General features: G+C 38.5%; 1 protein-coding gene across 3 annotated transcripts; it reads right to left on the reverse strand.

The window, feature by feature from the left end:
- Nucleotides 1–1,857: 1,857 nt before the first annotated feature.
- Nucleotides 1,858–14,568, reverse strand: LOC124276613 (T-box transcription factor TBX2-A-like). Of its 3 annotated transcripts, none has more exons than XM_046712261.1 (8): nt 14,406–14,568; nt 13,046–13,196; nt 11,501–11,684; nt 8,880–9,147; nt 6,930–7,076; nt 5,856–5,923; nt 4,983–5,044; nt 1,858–3,114 (listed from the first exon to the last, which is right to left on the reverse strand). In XM_046712261.1, exons 1-8 carry the CDS (start codon nt 14,439–14,441, stop codon nt 2,447–2,449), a joined length of 1,584 nt encoding a protein of 527 aa, XP_046568217.1. In that variant the 5' UTR covers nt 14,442–14,568; the 3' UTR covers nt 1,858–2,446. The 3 variants fall into 3 exon arrangements, with proteins under 3 accessions (XP_046568217.1, XP_046568216.1, XP_046568218.1); XM_046712260.1 differs by having other exon boundaries at nt 11,501–11,687; XM_046712262.1 differs by lacking the exon at nt 14,406–14,568 and adding an exon at nt 13,283–13,304 and having other exon boundaries at nt 11,501–11,687.
- Nucleotides 14,569–22,956: the final 8,388 nt, after the last annotated feature.

The following is a 22,956-nucleotide window of genomic DNA, read 5'->3' on the forward strand; positions in this document are numbered from 1 at the left end:
TGGTCCGTTAAGGTTGGAGATAGATGGAGTCTGTTGTATTTAGGCTATTAAGCAAACATGCAAACTTCGGTCATAGGATATAAAGCCAAAAACACGAGTTCAGTTGCATAACTGTTTGCACTGAATACAAGAGAAATTCACGTGACCCTCTAGCACTGAACATATGTCCAGTCACATGACTGTTTGCGCTGAATACAAGTCCAGTCACGTGACTTCCCGGACTGAACACAAGTCCAGTAACATGACTACTATAGTCTGTTTGCAGTGAAAACGTACCGATGAATTTCACTTTAAACAAAAAAAGTAAATCGAATAAAGTGAAAATAAGATTGCGAATCCTCATATTTTTACCTCGCCAAGTGAACACTTCAATCTCAGAATTTTATTCAACTTAGGATAAAAGTTGTTTAACAAACGATCATGGTTTCAAATCGCTATTATTGTTTGTATTACAAGGGGGTATGCACATTAGATGAAACACCTAGAACAAGTATGGTTGGTCTAAGTTAACGCTCATCACAACTGGCAATCATGTACAAGAAGCATACATAATCTGACGAAAGGCCGGGGTTCGATTCCCTGCAGCGTGTGAAGTCTTTTTCTAGTTCCCCTGTCGTGAATATTTCTGGAATATTGTTAAATGCGGCGTAAAACTAAACTCTCACTCTTATTAGGGTATATTATGCAACGGCTAATTTTTCCATAATCGATTTCATTCATTCTGCAAGCATAAAATTAAGCTAATCAATAAATATTATTTTTACCCCTGTATTCGCGATATCGCACGGCATGACGAAAAGAACAGGGTCAGGCTTGCTGAATAGGTTGACGTATGCGTAGATCGATGTTCATGATGCTGATCACTGGATTCCAAAATTATTTACAGACCGACGCCATATAACTGGAATATTGCTGAGTGCGGCGTTAAACAACAGACAAATCATATTAACCATGTACATGTACATCCAGCTACCCACCTCACTATAGCGTTGATGAGGCTACATCAAATTCGCAGCGATTCACGCTATGGCGAGGTGGGAAACTGGGTGTACATAGTTTATATGGTTTGTTGATGAATGTTTGCATTGCGCAACCAGAAATACTGGCGGTGCTTGAGGGATTTATAGAGTTGCTGGAAAAGGCACTTTTTATCATTTCCAAAAATCGATAATTCCCAGACGAGTGTTTGTTCTGTGACGCTGACCCAAGTTTATGTCCAAAGTAATTTAATGGTGTATACAGTGTTTCAAGCCATTACAAGTGAGAACAACATATGTACAGCATCCAGAGATGTGTCGGCTAGGTTCATGGTAAAAGTACACGCAAGATGGACTCGTTTCTTGACAACCATGTCTCAACAAAACTGTTTCACTACAATCTAACTCAAACTGACCAAATGTGTTGAATAAATGCATTATTGACACTAGCTCCTCGCTGCAGTCCCGGGCACTACATTTCTATTCAGTTGCGATTTACCCCGGACCTATTAAAAATAATAGCTTCGTTCGGGATAGGGCGGTGTGAATCTTCCTATTCTGCTGGGGTATCTGGCGTAAGTCAGTTAGTGTGCTTTAACGCCGCAGTAATGCAGATCACGTCTGCTTAATGTGGGAGAAATTACCGGAGTAACGCAGGTCTCACAGGTGAACGTTTACCCCTTTGGTTAAACCTACGAGTACTGATATGATGCCGACAGTTGACCCATTCTAGAAACTGGGATTCAAACCCACTATAATAGGTTTCTGTCGTTCCAAAAGGCAACTCGGCACAAAGAGTTGCGGCAATTCACACCACACGCCAACCATGCGTACCATGTCACTTAAAGAATAATAAAATGAAAGAGAACAAAACACAATATTAGTTTTCAATATTTTAGTCATAAAATATCAATAACCTGGCAAGAAAAACAATTCTTGCACTCGCCAATTTGGGGCCTAGGGCTCCTCAGAAATGACGTTACAAGATCATGGTGCGTGGAATCATAACAACCAAATGTGAGTCACATATAAATATGCCTATAATACAGTCATTACTCTATGTTGATGTCGTCATATTGAATAAATAAACGTCTTCATCGCCCAAACGTCAATTTGGGGTTGACTATTTTCCCGCAGTCGTTTCAGCAACAGTTAAGGTCTATTTTCGTGAACACCATTGTACACAACGTTCCACACACAACACAGACTTCCGGTTGAGCAAATGAGACCTGACCAATTGAAACTGCCGATCTGATCATGTGACAATGACGTCACATCCGTTTTGTCAAATATGTACAGAGCACCTCGGCAGCCAGTGACGTCACTGCTAGATATGTACAATATTCGCTGCAGTGTTGCGGTTGTCCTCACGTGACATCCCCGCGTCCCCGAACCCCGAAGCTGTACGGGGCAAGCACTTGTAGTCGGGCCAGGCCCTGGGTTTATGTTCACACATCATGTGTGTAGGTTCACGCCATGGGCCCCGTGAAATTCATGTTCATCATATGCATGTTGGGTGTTAGGTGAGTTGCGTACGGTTGAGCTGATTGCATGTACGTGCAGGATGATAGTGAGGGGTGGTGTTGGGCTGGGGTCGTACGGATGCCGTACCCATGAGATGCCGTATTCAGGCCGCTTGTCTGACGTATCGCACAGTCGCTGGTTTGTCCTGACAAACGACACGCCTGCATTTGACTGTTGACGGGGTGAAGACTCAAACTCATGCTGCTGGAGACGGGCTGGAGAAGAGCGGAGCTTGTTGAAACAGGCAGGAAGCTACTACTTGGTACCCTGCTGACGGCAGGATGGTGCGGGTAGTAGACCTGTTCGCCTCCCATACATGACTGGTTAAATGACTTGACGGAGCCGAACTGGCACTGGTTGGGCGAAGGGGTGGAGCTGTTGGATCCACGGGATTTGTCCAGATCCGGAGAAATGGCTGTCGATTTCAAGATCTGACATGGGGGTAGTTCTGTACCGGACGCATCACTGGGGTTTTCGTCGGATGTGTCGGAAACTGGGTCACTGTCTTCATCTTTTGGAGCGTGTGACGTCACTGCATTGTGAGGCTCCGTCTTCAATTTCATGCCGATGTCATCTTCGTCAGTTTTTAGCTTTTTCATAGCTGTTAATTCCACTGTAACGAAAAATCAAACACAATAAATACTTTGAAATCCAATATCTTCCATAGACAATGAATATTAGGTTAATTAAATGAATCCGACAGCTCCTCATACAATATAAATCACTCGCTTTGAGAAATGCTTCAAGTGCCGTTTGATCTATTTATCCGAGTAGCCACCTATCAATTGTTTACTTAACACAATGCTATGGACAATGCCCCGAGCACCTGTCAAATCAAGCAATCGACAACAGCCCGACGTTCCATCTGCCACGGCTGCCAATCAAACTCTATGATACATACAAGTCAGGGGCTTCCTCACGTCCGAATCGTTGCTTTACATGCAGCAGAACATAGACGGCAACATTCGTTCTGTTTATGCGTCCATGAAGATCTATTGTTAATCAATGCTTTAATGGATTACTTACTGACTGCGGTCGACGAATACTGTGACATATTGCGCGTGTCAGTCGTTCTGATTACAAATGTCATTGGTTACTCAACACCCACTCCGGTCGATTTGTGGCAAAATGTCTTTGTTAACAAAAATATTATCCTTACATGAATGTACAAACAATTACGCAAACAAAACCCTTCAAAGTTGTTCGTCCATTGTCAATTTCAACTGACAGGTGGCGCTCTTTTCATAGCGACGACAGGTAGCCAAATCCCAATTACTGATAACATACCCGATAAAACACAACACTAGAGTTACAAATGAGATTACGAATACCCGACAGGTTGTTCAATAGAAAGTGCTACAATGACGTCACGTGACGTAACATGCGCAGTACGGGGCGAGGATAATCGCCATCATTTCTAACCACATGCCGTAAAGGGGCGCGTGCCAAATGCGCCGGCAAGCCGAGATGTCGTAACAATCTTTAGTCATAAGTCAATTATTATCAGCATATTTGTTTCGTTATTTCTTTAGTCAAATTTTTAATTTGAATTGTTAACTGCGAACAAACATTGGTTTCGGTAGAGATTTTGTAAGGAAAAGTAACAGACTATGGAAGAAATGTTTTTGCAATTAATTCCTAATAAGTTTACAAAACATTTTGTCATAATTACCAGAACAGATTACGCTTGACAACAAAACTAACACCATCCGTTTTAGTCAAGTCATTTCGTTTTTTATATATTGTCAAGAACTACAAGCAAATCTCACAGAAGGCAAGTTTTTCCGAAATTCAGTTCCAAGTTCTCACGTCTCTGACGTTTACGTGAGAGAAAGTGTCGGCTAGTTTTTCACCCCCAACACCATCGAACAAAAACAATCTGATTTCGGTTTAAGAGAACGGTTCCCCTTCAACTCAAACTGGAATGGTTAACCATAAATCGGTAAGGTGCTTATTTGAGTTGCCACTTAAACCAGATTGGGGTTTCGGAGTACATTAATCGTTATTCTGGAACAGATGAGAACGGTTTTCCGAGTACATCGACGCCATTTCTCGGCCCAGGTGTAAGCTGACGAGTTTCGGAAGATGATTGAATTAGTCGAGAGTATAGGTGCGAAAATTTGCCGCGATATTTCAGTGTCGTCTCGCTGATGCAATTAGAGAGTCTCATCAATATTGCAAGACCTTGCAACTAATCACATAACAAAGATGCCGAATTCTCACTCCGGCCCAGTCCTGGGCATTCTGGCCACGAAAGTGACAAACTTAAATTCACGTGGGGTGTAAAAGCGTGCATTTTCACAGCCGTGGCAGATAGTCAATCCGGCGACTAGCTCGCACACGTGTTAGAAAATGCGGCAACTGAGAGGATTTGCCGAAAAACATTGACAGGAAGCCCGGGCAGGCAGATGTGTAATTCAATTGCAAAGTCATGAAAGAACGCCAGGAGGAAAAAATCTGGACGCTGGCTGAAGTATTTACCTTTATCATGATCCGACGAACCATCCTCACTTGCCGGTCTTTTAATGCTTAGGCGGTGATCACTGGAAGAGAAGAGACAACGTGTGAATGGGTATTGGGAGGGGGAGCGGGGCCAAAATTGGGGATCCTGAGAGTGAGCTTCCAGCCACGAGGGAAATCAGACAATATGTCAACGCCTAGCGCCTTCTGGAAAAGATTTGCCACCTTCCCTTGTTCCATGGCCGAACAGCCGGAATCGTTTTGACCATCATCAATATATTCGCGAAATAGGCCTTATTGAGTAAGATGAATATGTTCATTTTGAATCAACCCGGCACACCTCAAACACGTCTTGGTCAGTACACGCGACGTTTAGATCAACTCGTCGCGCAACCAACCCGCCAATTCTTTAACACCTAGCTCCCTTGATGACATTTTTCTATGCCGACCATCGGTGAAATCAGTCTAACTGTCACGACTTAGCGCTACCACCTCTACAGATTTGCCACCATTTTCTCGCACTTTCTGTAGACAAAGCATTTTATTTTTTTCCCTCCGTGTAGGAATATATATTGATCGGCGCCAAGCGCTCCGGCTCAGACACTACCGGTCTATGACTTGTCACGTTTAGTCTCGCTGTCTTACGCCTATTTTCCATGGTCACAAAGATTTATGAGAAACGTTCTGGCTATGGCGTGATAACGTCGGCGACAGCGGCAACGCCGGTGAAGCCACGTTAACAACCAAATATGAAAGAGCGTTGAAACATTTAAATGAGACTGGAGCCACGATAGGTTATGAGGCTGATTATTGCTCCCGAAAATATTACCAGTAATTCCTACTAAAAAAAATAATTACTTGTTCTTCCTTTCTTAGAATTTATATTTAACTTACCGTCTTCCCATTCCATTGTCACGGAACCCTTTGGCGAACGGGTTGTTATCAATCTTGAGTTGGGTTATCTGTAAACAATGTAAACAATAGATAAACAAAGAGAAATTTAATCTGTTGTACTTCACTTCTAAAGCACATAATATTTGATAACGAGTCTATAATTCGATTTCGATACTACGTGTGCTGCACGTGCTCGGTTGCTCTCTTAACGATGTCGCGCGACCAAAAACTTTACGGCGCGTGCGCAAACAGCACCTGCACGTGAGGCTAAATACCGCGCCCGGTGCCTAACACGTGCGTTTCCCTATCGACTCCTTCCATCAGCTGTAGTGTAAATTCCGTCAGTAAACAGGACTGAAAATTTACTGTACTCTGAGAGCAATTTAAAAAAATGATATTTCATATTACATAACAACGAAATCTGGCCCCGGGTACATTTAACCGTATAACTGGAATCAAATCGATCGCTTTAAGCTCTTTTACGACAAACCATTAACCCTTCCTTCATGTTAATGTTAGTTGACACGAAAATCGTATGTCTGAATACTGTTACTCGTTGCAATAAGTGCCATGAGCCACGCCAAATTCGTCAGTTCTCTCACGGCCAGTTCCATCTGACCAACCCAAGGTGTTAGGAAACTGGTTCGATGTAAATGGCGGACCACTTCAAACGGCCCACGGAATGAGCCTGTACTAGTCGATGAAATATTCATTTTGTCGGCTTTTGAAGCCGATCGAATGCTTCTGTAAGATTACGAAGGCAGTTACACAGAGAGGCCGTATTAACCATTACTGGAAGCGCGTCACGAAAGTGCAACCATTATTCAGTTAAGACATGAAACGGAAGAGACCGTCCCTAGGGAAACGTGTTAGACCACTTGTTCGTATAGTAAATTGACCTATCACTAACCTGGTGTTAGTTTTGAATTACGTATCTAGAATCGTTAGGACAAGCAGGACACACTTGGGCCTCGGACTACAGATCTATTTGAATATTTTTCGGGTTTTTTGTGTCAGTGATTTTGATAGGCTAAGACACTCTCCCCGTTAATCGTCAGAAATTATGGTACGCACCTGTTCATTCTGGTAAGCAGTCACTGCGATGAAACAGGTTTCGTCAAAAGCATATGTATTAAATGTATTCCATCTCATTGTGAAGATGTCGTTGGCCTGTACCACGTGGATCCTTGGTTGGTACTTGTGCATGGAGTTGAGAATAATCTGAAATGAAGCAAATAGGAATTCAAAATAATATATCGCTTTCAAAAAACGTGAATAAAAATAAATAGTTTTTAATGAAAGGCTGATTTTTGGACTCAAGGTAAAACTGCCCCTCATTAGTTAGGGCATTGCAATATGTTTAATTAACGATGTAGAAGATAATATTCAGATGCCGTGTTCGTGCTAAAGTCCTTGTTTCGGGTTTTACTGGGACCTCATTATTCAACGCTCCATAGCAAAACAAAACCGATTATTAATTAAGATGTCACTGGGAAATCTTGGACAAAATCTCTATAGGTTTACTTAAGCGTAATTTCTGGCACGAACCGAGGAATAACGGCTTAAGAAGATAAATATTTGATCGAGTTTTTGTTATTTTCCATACCATCAGCTGATATAGCGAAGGATAACATCATATCATTTGTAAAATCCGACAGATATAATTAATTATGTCTTACGATTGCCTTTCTTGTTTCTGTTGGAAATGTGATAACATTTCAATTTCAGAGATTTCAAAACGTGAACTATTCACTCATGGAAAATGCATATTCATCAAATGCATTCGGCATCATCATTCAGACATGCGCAGAAGGCGTGCATATTTAATTAGTATCAAGCGCCTTAAGACATTTTCCTGAGCTTCATTTAAACTCCCGTGCTTCCATTTCAGTTACGTCGAAAAACAGATCATCCTTAATTACACGATCCCTAAATTGTTTAATTGAAATTGAGTCCGCCTCGTGGGCCAAATGACGGCCATTTTAGTTTTTCTTTTCTCTTTCCTTCATCCCAAGCCTTCCTTAAATAACCTTCGACCTCGTGGGCTCCCTGAAGGTGTCCCATGGGAGAATATCAATTTCACTTGGCGTCTGTACAGTGATAGTGCTCCTATGCCTCATTACAAAGGCAAAACATCGAACGACTTCAGCGCGCAGGGGACGTGGGGACGCCCGTCCAAATACTCTCATAATGAATTAGAGCACAAAAGAAGAACCGAGCCATCATTTTCGCTTTTCTTGTAAAGGCAGGAGTTCATTAAGAACTAGGAAATAATGACGTGGCTAAGTAGGCCCCTTTAAAGCTAATGATTGTTTAGTGGTTGCAAATCTTTATTCAATAAACCACTGACCGGTACTAAATATCCGCGACTGGGAGGCTACAATAAGTATTAGGGTGTCCGCTCGCAATATATTCTAGCGTTTTCTGTTAAGAAAAAAATATATATTGTGAAAAAAAATATCGATTGAGTGTTGAAAACTTGAACTGTTGGCCATTTTGTCAAGTCTAAATCTTGATGCCAAACCCATCTCGACTGGGACATTTTTCATGTTTGGTCTCTTGAGAAAAACGTGCATACGAACCCTACATATCTTCATTAGAAACAGTGAAGCAAATCACTCTGCCCAGTCCTGTTTTGACTACTCCGAGCGACAAGAGGGAAGATTTCGTGCAAAATCTAGGAATTCTCGTTTGTGCTATACCATATTGGGATTTACTGCACGAGATCTGGTAATTATTTGAGCGCTATTTCTTACGATCATGAACGTGATTTTTCACACAATGAGTTTCAGGATTCGACGCTCTTGGTTAAGGATAGGCCCTACGGGACGTTGGTTGGCAGAGTGGTGAATACAGGCTACCAGCATCTCCGATTTCACCACGCAAGACGCTCAGAAATTGACTGTAGGGCGGAATAAATATTTAACACCATTTCTTTATATTCTTAGGATGTGGCATCTGTTGTGGTAGACACCCTTAAACTCACAGTTGTATTAATATCAAATCGGGTTATAAACCACTTACGTGTCCATTTTGGTCAAGGTTGTTGTTGGTGAGTTTAAGCTTGTGGAACGTCACGGGCTGTTTGGTCCAGTGGGAACCGGAAGCTGGAGAATCGGGATGTATGTAGAGTCTTCCGGGCATGTGCGGTTCAGCTTTTCCGGTGACTACCCATTCCGAATTATGGTACTTGTAGCGACAATCGTCAACCGGTACGATGTCCACAAGCAAGATGTACTTTGCGTGAAGATCAAGACCTTCAAGAGTCACTTTGATGGTTGGAAACATACGCCTAAAAAGAAAACATCTGAAAATGAATTTTTTTGTTTCACGCCATGAGGCGAACATTTGTCGTAATTTTAATAGCTGGGCGCAGACAAGGGGAGAGACACATGTTCTGCGTAATGAAATACAAAATGTTGTTCATTTATATTATACATTTGCGATGAACACAATGATCAACGAGTCCTTCCAAAAGCGCGCTTTATTACAACCAGACAATAAACATGTCTATCAATGCGCACAGTGAATTATATTAAAACTGCTTTTTGATAAACATGTCATAATACAGATAATAACTTCATATGTTTAATGGTTCGTCGAATGTTTTGAAGTGGTGCATGTTGTATCGCAGTAGTTGCTATATTGTGATGCATATCGCAACTTATTCGTTAATAAGAATAAAATCAATATAACAAACACCATAGGGGCAGTGGAATATCACATATTGTAAACGTATTTTCCAAAATCTGGAAGATACAAATCAGCTGCTATGTGCGAATCTGTGTTCCTATTTGATATTTTCTATATCATATTTCATCGCTGTTGGATTTAGATTGCTGAAGATACACAGAATAATGGCACACACACATTTTAATTTTAAAAAGACATGACGATTTATATGACGATATATCGTTTGTATCTGTTGTGACAGGTGTTCATTTTTTCGTTCTGCTGAAAAAACCCCGAAAGAAGAGTAAATAATGGCTAAATATGTTGTATTCCGTTCCCGGAAGTTACAAAGGTCAAACTAAACCGAAACGTGGTAACATGTTTTGTTTGAACTGTCAACACCCTGTATCCTGGAGTCCCCAAAAAATAAAATTTTGATAATGGTGAATCTGTCTCTATATTTAGCAAATCCGGGAAGAGAATGTGCAGAGTATATCCCTTTCTATACAAATGAACCTGTCGCATTGGCTTGAAGCATAAACACCTGCAGAGGAAACATATGCCTGTGTGTACATTTCGCCGATATATTTATCAAATTCTAGAGAAAACAAAACACCTGCCACACCGCTAAACCATTAAGACGCGAACCGGATTTCCAACAGGTCAAAGCGTAGGAACATGAATGTATAGTTTTAACCATTACATCTGTTCTTTTTTTTAACCCGATAAATAGCAAAAGATTTTAGCTTTCTTAAAATACATCCTCTTCCGAAAATAGCAAATGTTCCTGTTTCCTTTAAGCTGTGCTTTTTTCAAAACCGTGTCAGGGTTAATTTTAACACGATATTTGTTCCGCGGCATATATCACCATATATGTAACAATATATATACAACTTATTAAATGATTATTAAAGGATTAGGTGTACGCATTGTTCCGTATGAATGAGGTTTTTTAAATTTAAAACAAAAAGATGCTTCTGTTGTGGTGAGTTGGTTAGAAGTTGCCATACGTTCAAATTAGGTTGCGCCAAACCGCAGGATGATTAGCCAATGCTCAAAGCCATTCTAACCAAATTTGACATGCGGGGCATTGGACAACTAGAGTTAAAAAAACTAATTCATCATTTTAAAATTTATGGCAATATGTAAAACATTCTATTGTTCCCATCTGTCGTCAAGTGAAATTCTTTTAAAGCAAATATCATAAAATTAAAAGTCATAAAAGACCAACACTTTTTAACTCAGAAGAATGGATCGGTAAAGTGATTACCGAATGCACATGCATTTTCTCTATACCCACGTGTTGTCAAATAAAAATCCTAAAAGCGAGTCAACATATTAGTAACTAAGTACAAAACATGCAATATATTTGTGGTACGTTCTGATAATTTTTGCCGAAGAAAATCATAGTTTGATTAAAATTAGTTTATGAAATTGTGATATCTGATTGTTACAGACGAATGCATAGCCATAGGCACGCGACATGGCACGTGCCCGTATTAACAATGCGCACGCGCGGCAGTCTTCAGCGCGTGCCGTGTCCCTAGGAACAGTAGGGGGGCCGAACAGAATCCAGCGAAATGAGTTAACACTTGATGCGGAACTTGACGGGCAATCAGGAGACATATAGATGCTAACTCTAGTCTGACATAATATTTAATTTGTTTTTTATCGTATAGATTGAACAAAAATGAAAAGCAAAAACTATCACCGAGGACAAACACCTGTGTGAAAATATTACGAGAATTAGTATGTTTCAGCATTTGAAGTTTTCAAAATGTGTACGAGTCATCGCGGAACAGGGGGATACGCTTTAAAACTAAAGTTTTAGTGCACAGGGTATTGTGACTTAATGTATACAGACAAGGTGTTGGTTTGTGAATGATCTACGTAATAAAGAGAACTCGCGGTCTCAAAGCAGTTCATTCGACGAAAGAAATCCTGGCGTTTAAGGAAATAAATTCAGCTCCTACCTGCCGGTCTTTGTGATGATCATCTCGGTGCCGATGTTGTGAAACTTGCTCCACAAGTCCCTGTTGTCCAGACTGATCTTAATGTTTTTGTCCATGGAGTCGCTCTGCCCCACCCCCGAGGTAAGCATGCGTTTAGGGTCCGGCGTCGAGAGGTGAGGGTAAGCTCCAAACTGCTGACTTTGGCCTACTGATGAAAAAAATCAGTTAGTCGTGTTACAGACAGTTTAGAACCCCAAAAATTATAAGTCGTGAGAAATGTATATGTTTATTGGCAATTGTTTTGATACAGGGAGATATTAGTTAGAATTACTATTAACTTCTTTATTGCAATGGATGCAACGTTTCGGTGTAGATGCTATCACTTGCTTGATAACGGTGTTATCTACACCGAAACGTCACATCCATTGCAATAAGAACTTGTATATCCACCAAAATCATTCCTGTTCACCCTACCAGCTTCTAAATGCCACTCAAAGAAGTAATACAAATTAATGTATGTACATGAAGGACAGTGTAATGTTTGTTTCGGTTTCACTCCCTCCGTCTTTGAAAATGGCATTTTGTTCATAGAATTAAGCGTAAATGTATATGTTCACGTCGGAAGGAAGAAATGTAACAAAACGTTTCTCAAGTACGGGAGGTGTTTTAATAATCTAATTCTAATTAATATTTTAATTCTACCAAAAAGTAATTTGATGATGCATTCAAATGAGTTTCAAACGTCAAAAAGCTGTCAAACGTGTTTCGGACGTTTGCAACCGTGTGTTATTCAATTTGAGCATTATGAAAAAGGTAGTAAAATTTTAAAATGTTAAATTTTGATACGTCCCTCCCTGGAATTGAGTCAGCGGCGAATGTCAGTTTCGCGTTTTGGGTAGCATTTTAAAAAATACGATTTTACACGTGAACACTTTCACAGCCTGTTTTCTCCAACGTGTAATTTCAATGAAGCAACATCGCGTTCACACAAACAACGTCCAGATTGAAAATAACGGCATCGAAATATAATAACGACCTGTTCTTTGTGTATTATTTATCAACCAGATATAATTCGTTATTGGCAGGGTTTGCCGCATCCATTTCATATATAAATCATGTATGAGTGCTCATTTCAGGAGAAAATTGAAAATGACAACACTTTGGGATTGGTAATGGGCATGTATGAGCGAGATATACCACATGTCCATTGTAATACTTGTGAGTATTGAAAATGTAGTCAAATAAACACAGTACATATTATTCCGGGCAAAATAACATTGCATGCAACCGAGTTTAAATAATTGACCGTTTTGTGTGATAAATAGATATGGTATATGTATGCCTTTCAAATGCCCACTGTAAACCTTTGTAAACGAAATAATAAAGGATTCTACTATCCCGAACCGTTACATCGAGATGTTATTAAATTTATACAGAATGCAAATTGTAACCAAAACGGTAACTTCCAAACGTGTGTTCATATTATAAGCTTCATATAAATCGTGTTAAAAAGGAAAATATTATATTTATAAACTGTTGGTGTGATATTGTGAGCACGTCACTGACCTGCCATAAGAGAATCGTGGGCCGGGTGCATGGGGAAACCGAAGAAGGACGCCTGGGGGGCTGGCATCAACCCGTGGGACAGGGGGAAAGCACGAGCGCGTTGCGATATCAGATCGTCCTCGTACATGTTTGCTGAGGATGTTGGGTACTTCTGAAATAAAACAAAATATATTCATTAAATTATAAAATTAGAAATATTTAACACAATTGAAATATGGCAACGACAATACCACGAACCATTTTAGCAGGAGTCTGAGCTGGCTTGTTGGACTGTTCGTCTCGAGGGTAGTGCTCGTTATGTTACAAACACCAGCAGTCACCTGTTTTATTGGTGCGGGTGTCTCAGTAGGGCGTCTCATCCGAGTGTCTAACGCTTGGTTCGTTTGTTTCCTAATCTAACATTTAGAACTACTCGACTCAAACAGTAAACTTACGGTACGGATTTGATATAGCCTCGCTTGCTGTTAAATTGACAATCACTTTAAGGAGCACTCATCGAATTTGTTTGTTGTGATAGTTAAGTGTTCGGAGATCTGGATATTTGTGAAAACACACGCTTCGTAATTTAATTTCAGGGTTTATCTAAAAATGAAAACAGATTATAAATTTAACTTGTCGATACGAGCTGCACCCTTCTTCATGTTTTGAGATTTGACAAAAAATGCCAGAAAGCGGGATGATGTTTTTCCATAGTTTTAAAACTCAACAATTGTCTAACTCCGTAACCCGTAAATAAATGAAATTATTACACGGGATAATTTCTGACAATAATTTACCTGACTGAATAAAAAATAGCTACTTTCCTGGTACACCTGTTCACTGTTTACAGCTGGCATTGATCAGGAATTATTAGAATTGACTTAAGTAAGAACACTTTGATCTATGCCGTCGCTGATTACGGCACCCGTTTCACATGTCAATCAAACTCTGCGTGAACACAAATTGACCAATTACATAACAGAATACACACAGGTGAGTTGTGTCCCTTGTTGTGGAAGCAGGTGACTTGGGATGAGGGGCGGTCTTAATTATTTTCTTTAAACTTTTTAAAGGACAACTGTCAATTTATAACACTTTAACATTTGTTTTGAGACAAACATAATAAAGTAATGTATACTTTCATTTAAATTCGCATTCAAAACAATATTTTACAAAAATGTAAACAACGTATTGATTGACTTGTAGTCTTGCGTAAATTATGATGGAATTGACCCATGGTGTTTGGAGAATGTTTCGGTAAACTGTTCCCAGAGCTGGTTGATAAAATATTGTAAACAATCGTCTTCTTCATGTATAAATTTACATCATCTACACATAGTAAACACAGAATTTATAAACGCATATTTCAGTATATACTCACGCAAGGGTTGTGTGGAAGTTGGCACAAAAGATCCATGTTTGTTGTGGAATATATGTCAATGTCAAGCTCAGGTAAAAATCCAGTCTCCTCAAAAGCCGTAGCGAATGTTTAGTACCACGGTAGACAAGTGCTTATAGTTGAAGCGACAAGCAAATTCTACCGGCAATCCCCACTGCCTCCCATTTTGTTAGCATGCGAGATTTAAGCTCCGCCCCCAATATCATTATGTCAGCAGCTCGCGTTAATATGGCCACGCCCCTTCACGACAGATAGGCGCCGGGCTTTCAGAGGCGAAATTGTTAAAACAACTCGTACAAGCAATGCCATCTCTTCGTAAACACTGTCGTCAGAAACAACGGGAGACTTGATTCGCAAATCGTCATTCTTTTGTTCTATGTCGCAATTGTTACAACCGCTGAATAGGGTCGGGCTTCCGTAACGGTCACCCCGCGAAAGCAACAGCAAGGCGACTCAAGGGTTAATTAGCTAAGAAGAGGTGAAAATATTTTCTCAATCAGTCGTAGAGACAGGTGCCTATTGATAGCGTGTCGGGATACGCTGTTGCTTATGGGGTTCAGTCAACGGACTTAGTTCATTAGATATGGAGACTTCATTTTGATAGTCAACAAAATCAGAGATTTGAAAAGATTGTTGTCGTTTCTTCTAACGCCAGACGACGGGACACGTAAATATATCAACGTCGTGTTCAGTTTTAAAGTGACACTTCACGCCAAAACCATTGTCGCTGCAGAGTGTGGCATGTGGTTCGTTGAAATGAAACAAATATTTTAGCGAACTTATCTCTGACAATCCCTGATCTTTAATCGACAATTATTTCAGAGTTTCATGTGTATGCACTAAAGTACAATTTTACATCAATATTTCGATAGTGTAATTTTTTAGAAACTGTAATTAATTTTTAGATGAACGCCTAGTCTGTAGTAAAAAATACTTTAAACCGAGATTTAATATTAGGGAAAGAAATGTGTTGTGGTGTGGTATATATTCTTTTATCGTTCTATTCAATAACCCCATTCCACTGTTTACATATTCTTATGAAATCCGTGTTACAGCTCTGATTTCTATCTCAACTAATATAAATATATAATTTCTGAGATAATTCAAAGGGTAAAAGAAGTTAACAATAATCCTGTATGAAATCACAACTAAAGTTTCGAATTATCCTCATCGCATGAAATTCTTCCCCATTTGACGGCAGAACGAGAGGAAATTCCGCAACCTGTGAAAAATAAAACGCTTCCTCGAATAACCCAGTGCCCCAACACATGCTACTAAAGACGAACGATGGAGCGCTACAATCGGAATGAACCCGGGCGTATATCACATTCTCCGAACGCTTTATAGAGTTGCTAGACGTTTACGTTTATGCTGTCCGTGTTTCCACTTTTACATACGGGTGTTTACTTCAATAAGTCGGATTGGGAAAGGGGAGGGAAAAGAATGCGTAGCTTACAACAAACATATTAGATTTCCCAGCGATGTTGTAAAATTTAACGTTTCTCGGTGGGTGGCATGTTATTAGACAAACTCCGTACATCGCTGCAATGTTGAGAGTTTTACATTGTGTACCATTTGCTCGTGCTATGTATGATGTAATTGGTAATAATTTCGGCTAGTTATAAAGTGTGAACTTTTTGTCTGTAATCAAAAATCAAATATTAATCAACCAGCCTCAAAATGGGTAAGAATTACATTACAAAACGCCAGCTCTTTATTAATTTTAAAAATTCAAATTCCCAAAGTAGAAGTATTTTGTTTTTATAAACATAAAAACTACATCTATACAACTAACCAGCAACTGCCGTTGTTTAATCGGCAGGAATTCTGCCACCAATAACAATGAAAGGAACTGAAGGTTGATAATAAACGAGGAACTAAGAATCTTTGTTAACATTTTTCCATAACGACTGCTGAAATTTCTTGAAACGTGTCAGATATTACGTGGCATATATTATAAAATCTAACAAAGTAACTGGTTAATGTTTCAAAAAACATTGCTTCCTTAAAATCTAAGCTATAAAATAATAGATATGTTTTTTCTGCTTTTAGACAAAAATCCCTCAATCCCAAAGTCAATCAAACCAAATTTCGATTTAATAACAGTTCTTTAGACGTCACCTTGCCAGTGGCCAAAACCTTCACTAGCAAGGTGATATCGCTGGGTGTAGGGTATAAGACCCGTTTATTGCTCATTCCGTATTCTGCGATCTGTTATGAATACATAATGCACACAGGAGACCCCTCGTTCATTATCAGGCCAACATTGCATCTTATCCATCGATTTGTCATTACATATGGGTGCTGTGGCACGACCTATAGCATATTTACAAATACAGTCCATACAGAGTGCTGCATTCGTCTCGGATAGCTTATAAAACTATAACAAGGAGTATTACCTCGTCAGTCATAACTGACGCTGCCACACTGTAGGAAGATAGCTTTGAATGTTCATGATACTGAATGCAAAGAGTTCTTGTATGATTTATTATCACATTCTTTTACCTCAATCATATATTGATTTTTAATGTACAAAGTGTCTCGTAGGCCTATAGACCGGTGTTACTTTTACCACGTTTTTATATTGGCAAATATTTTAATAGTAAGATGTGACATTATAATATAATAATTTTCATCCTCTTCTGTAATCTTCCTTATTCCTTAAAGCATTCGGCTAAATTGCTAAACATTAAATATATAGTTCCAAGTCTACATAAACATGATAAAATATATTTTTTGTTTCTTTTGTCATTGTGTTGATCTATGATTTCATATTTCACACATGGGGAAATAGTTGTTACCATATACCCAACAAGAACCGCGATAAATATTGTTATGTAAAAATGATATTTTGATAATCATGTATTGGGTTGATCAGAACGTGTGAATTTGTCATTATCCTGACTGGCGACGAACAATAAACATATCAATTGCGTCCATGCTTCGCGAATAACATAGCACTGTTACTGTGACGTCATGGCTATTGTCTTTCATTTTTTTAGTTCTGATATATTAATAAAGCGGTCGAGGACAGTTCGGCTCGTGTTATATAGATAGCAAGGAAGCGGTAAAAAACATAATTTCGTCAAAAATGCCTGTTGGACGGTCTTCATGTATTAGTGTATTGTTGGTAGTAGCTTAGGCATACGCTGGCATACGGGTTGATTGTTTTGGGGCTGGTATCGAATTGTATGTTGAGAATTACAACAGAAATAGGGGTTTATACTCCCTGGCTTTTTTTTATGAGTCACCGGTTAACAATTCTGAATCAGAAGTTACCAGCTCAAAGTGCGAAAGTCTCTAAACACCGTGAATAATTTTCTCAATCTCGAGATGGACAGAAAGTTTTCTTTTTCTCAAATAACAAATATTTCTCGCCACCGTATTATTAATTGTTCAACTCTTAAGTCAGCTCCCCACACCGACTTTAATGAAGAACAAAAATCAATTATCTTACTACTGTTTAAACATCCTTTTGTGTTTAAGGGTATTTTTACACCAAAATGTGATCTTAGTAACCCTCTCCTCAACATGCCCTCGAAACAATCGATTTAACCCTTCAGGGGTCAACTCTCAATGAAAATTAACCTCTCGTGGGATTTAGGGGTTACTCAGTAAAAAAGATCATGCTTAGAGACCTACTGAGTCGGATAAAGGCATCAACCGCCGCGAGCTCTCCAGCTCAACTCGAACATTTTCACACAAAAGATGTTTTGAAGAATGTATTTCTTAATGTATACAAATTATTCACGGTACTTTGGTGGGTCTGAAATGCATGCTGGGTTCACCCCTCCTCGGGGCTCTTCGCAGGGGGACTCTAGCAGGGCAGGTGGGACCCCTGATGTAAGCAGTGCAGTTAATTCAATGCGCAGTAAAACAATATTTTCTGAGGTGTAAATAAAACTATAATCGTGAGAGTTTAAGGACAGCCTGCTGAGTGAGTGCTGGACCGTGTGGGAAAAATGAAAATGTATATATTGAGAAAACTGAAAAATTTAAATATTAACTTTCGAATAACTAACACAGTTCATTTTTTCTTTTATACGAAATGTACGTGTTTTGTGTTTTTTAATCTCTGCACACGAAATGCACATGTTTTCTATTTTCCAAATCTTGATACAGGAACACACGAGTTCGTGAGCATGACTGACTGATTCACTGAATGCAGTTTAACGTTCAAAGATCGTTCTCTGTAACATCTGCACGAGGGGCCTAGGGCCTCTCTCTCATGATATGCTGCATATATAATTTGATATGACTAATTTATTTTGAGCAATTGCATTTAATTTTATCGAAAAAATAATTTAATGATTATTTTTATAGTGAATATTTTCTTAAATCATCTGGACATATCGATGTAGCGCATATTACACGTTTTAATTATAGTTGTTGTGGTATATCGAAAAATTAATTTCATTTATTTGTTACGCTTGAAAGAAAGTAGTTTTAAGTGTCACGTGTGCAGCATGTAGTACACCCAGTCAGATTTATATCCCGCCTGTCTGGATATACAACATATAACATGTCGATAAGCTCGTTCGTTTGGCTCAGACACAGACGTTTTGTATACATGTATACAGACCCTCTGATTACTGTGTCTATATTGTACCAATTTTAATTGTTATAAATAGTGAACATATCAGTTTAATGAATTTTGTATCGACATAGAGACCAAATGACATTGGCATTAATTACATGCATTTTCATAGGCATTTTCAACAGTGTTTACCAGACGAACATTATGTAGAAAATCGTCAGATATAATATTCGTGTTGAGTAACGGAAGTTAATTTTATAAATAATAATAATTTTTTTAATGATCGAAATAAATGAAAAGAAATAATAAAAACAATTGTATAATGAAATGTCCAGATTGGGGTTGGTGTTTAGATGATAACAACATAGTCATTTGGTCCATAATATACATGTATACGAAAATATGGGAACGTTATAAATATTAGTAAAAATATAATGTTAATTTTGTATAGTTTCATTTAAAAATCCAGATAACAATTTACAAAATACATTTAGAAGTCCCAGGTACGCCAGACAAAGACTAAGGGCACTTTAGTTCTGATTTTTTAAAAGTTACACTGAAAGTAACTAAATATGTAATTTCCTTTGATATAAAAATCCGTTAAATTCAATCCAGGCTTTTAATTGTACACAATAAAGGGGAAAGGTCGCTTATAATATGAATTGTCAACCACAATAACTTTTTTGAACACTAAAATAATTCCGCAACAGTGGTCATAAACTGTGTGGCCCACGCGACTTCATAATCGGGATTATCAAAGTACACATATTCTCATCGCTGACATGAAAAGGAAATATTTCAAAGATATGCCTTCCACGTAAGCGACTACATCTATAAGATAAAAGGTGAATAAAATTGAATTGAGCAATACACTCCCCGAATCGTTCTGTACGCTTGTATGACCAATAGCCATAAACTTGTAGATAAGTGAATAAATCTGATCGATTCACAGCGATTGTCCAAACATCAAAGGCACCGACGCTGTCTCCACAAGCTGTAAAATTTCAAATTGGGGACCACGTTTTAACATTAATCAATCGATCATTAAATGTTGTTATTAGAAATTGGGATATTTGAGGATGGGGAGGGGGGAGAGCTGTCGGGCTGATAAATAGGGGAAGGGGACGGCAGAGCAGTTTGATGAGGGTCAAATTGAAGAGCGTTTCTGGGGTGTTCATTAAGGTCGGGAGAGGCGGCGGGTTCTAGATGGTGTCTTTGATCTCGCGTGTAATATTTACTGTAGGGGGCGTTGTTGATTCATATAGAGATTAAGCTTTAATTGAGTCGCATAGGTCAAATTTGATGTTGATTTGGCTGGGTAAAGAATTGATACTTTTTATAATCGCGCAATCGTTCTCAAGTGTTTTAATTGTGATCGTGACTGTAAGAGCATATGCATTGTCATCCATTCATACAATCTGAGTAATTCCTTAACCAGCCACGGGCCCCTAAAATCCCCCCAAAACAAAACTGCACCTTATTTTCGATGCTGAAAAAACCCTTGTTATTTGAATTTGTTACTATTATTCACGAATAAGGTATAAACCCGTGGTGAAAACAAATGATAATTTATTCAAGTATTACTAATAACGAAACGAAGTACTATAGAAATATATAATATAATTTTTAAGAGAATTTTTTATTTGACATACATTCAAGAACTTGATTTATCGAACGTTGACACTGAAATGTAAGCGACATAGTCAATACCTATGACAACAGCCAAAATAATAATTTGAAAAAAGAACCCAACCCATTGAACCTCCGTGTCAGTTTCGTCCACAGGTACTTTCACGAGACAATGAGAACACATAGCTAGACATCAGTAATATGTATATAAACAAAATAATTGAAGATGAATTCTGATATTAATTCATATGTCTGCTTCTAGTTAATTAATAAGACATAGATCTCCACCATACGCATTTGTCTGCTGTTATGAACACATGTGTTGTTGATTACATGATAATATCAGTCGCAATGTCGGACTACACCACACGACCACACTGATTTCAGTCGCTCAAATTGATCGCATCAAGACATGTGAGTTTAGCGGTGGGGCGCCCGTCTCGCTTGGTCTCCGCGCCGTATTTATCTCCGCGTACTGTCAATCTATTCTATTCGTTTAAACTTTAGGATCCCGTTTTGAATGACCAGCTTGTCTGGGGAAGAGGCATTGTGAACTGAAACAGGTTTGCTTAAGCTTGAGGATGTTTTCTTTATTAATCTTCTTGACTGGATTAGAATTTGCATATTTTTACCCGTTCTCGGTGTTCTTTATATCTGATTAAATGTAAGGTCATGTTAAACGACTGTTATGTGAGAAAATATAATTCATGTGTATACTATACGTCTGAAATCAATTATTTCAAATTCCAAATACAAATTTCAGAAGTCAATTTTGTTTTTATATCTGCATTTCGTTGTTACACAATTGTTTTATACACTACGGAACAAGTTCAGACTATCCGATTGTTTCGTATTAGGATAATAACAGACAGACAAAATAGTTTATTTTTGTGTCACGTGAATGTACATATCAATTAAAATGACAGCGGTGAAAGAACATGGAATATACAAATACCAGGCCAGACGGCCGTAGAGACACCTTAGGAAATATGTGCATAACATGTATAAAATATAAGATTAAAACATAAAAGGAGTACCACACATAAAAAGAAAAAGTTAGGAGAAAAAATGTTTACATAAAATAGAAAGCTTTTTGTTTTGTGTTGTATCAACCACCCACATGTTACATTTTTCTCTAATTTATACTTATTACAAACGGAACTGAAACAGACAACACTTTCTTCTCACATCCAGGACATGTTCAAACTTCTAACAACCAATATATACAACCCATGTATCGTTGGTGTCTCATAGGCCATATGATTTGACATAGTTAATAATGTATTTTATTAAATTTATTTCTACCAACAATGTGTGACACCTTAATAAACTAATTTTCTTCTTCTATAAAATTAAATAAATGCGCCCCCAAAAGGCGCTGATCAGCTTCTCTTGCATGGACAACACACGTGAATGGAGTACCAGGAAACCGGCGACGGGGTTGGCTTGTTGTCAGTGTAAATACTCTACACGATGCAACATTAAAGGTTCAAGGATTCGACTGTCCTTTAGTGGTTTAAACATATTTTTATTCATGAAAATGAGTTGGGATTGGTGACCAAGCATTACTTTTTATGTTAACACAGCTCCCATGCAACATAGAATACAAAATGAAATGGAGGATGTGACGTCATCGATATTGACTATTGCGTAAATATAATATTTATAAATATATGTAAATATATACACATTACACACCGTCCTTAAGTGTGCTAGGATCTAGAATATACGGCACGACGCACTTTCTATAAACCAATATATCATAAATACTCTCGGTTATGAAATCGAACACGGATCATTGGGTGGTATTTATCAAATTTGATATCTCCATCTCATAAATTCATTCCCGCAGCTGGGGGCCCCAATAAACATTAATTCTAGATAAAAACATATTTGATATATACGGAGAGTAGTAAATATGTCTGTAGCGGGTATTGGGACGTAATTATTAGCCCATATTTTCAGAAATAATTATTGCCTGCCTTCTATACAGGCATCGGATATGAACACCATATGTTGATAAACCACGCATGGATCTTAAAAGCAAAATGAATAGATCACGTGAGATGTAATCTGATATCAGTAAAGGTCAGAGGTTGATTCCCGTATCAACCCGAAAATAACTTCAAAGAATGATCCCTATTTCCATGTCCCCATATGCCCGAGTCTGTAACCCCCATCTCCGAACGTATGACGTCTATAAGAGAGAGCATGAGGTTTATCATTTTGAAATATGAATACATGCATTAATATCGACATGTTATGATCATATTTCATAGTCAGTGTAATCTGATTAGAGCAATCCAACTGAACGCAGGCATCGTGATTCTGGCTTCATACGTGCCCCATTTAATGTAATGAGACAAT

The sequence above is a fragment of the Haliotis rubra genome, unplaced genomic scaffold (genome assembly GCF_003918875.1).
Source record: "Haliotis rubra isolate DU_JTF1 unplaced genomic scaffold, ASM391887v1 Scf210, whole genome shotgun sequence".
NCBI lineage: Eukaryota > Metazoa > Mollusca > Gastropoda > Lepetellida > Haliotidae > Haliotis > Haliotis rubra.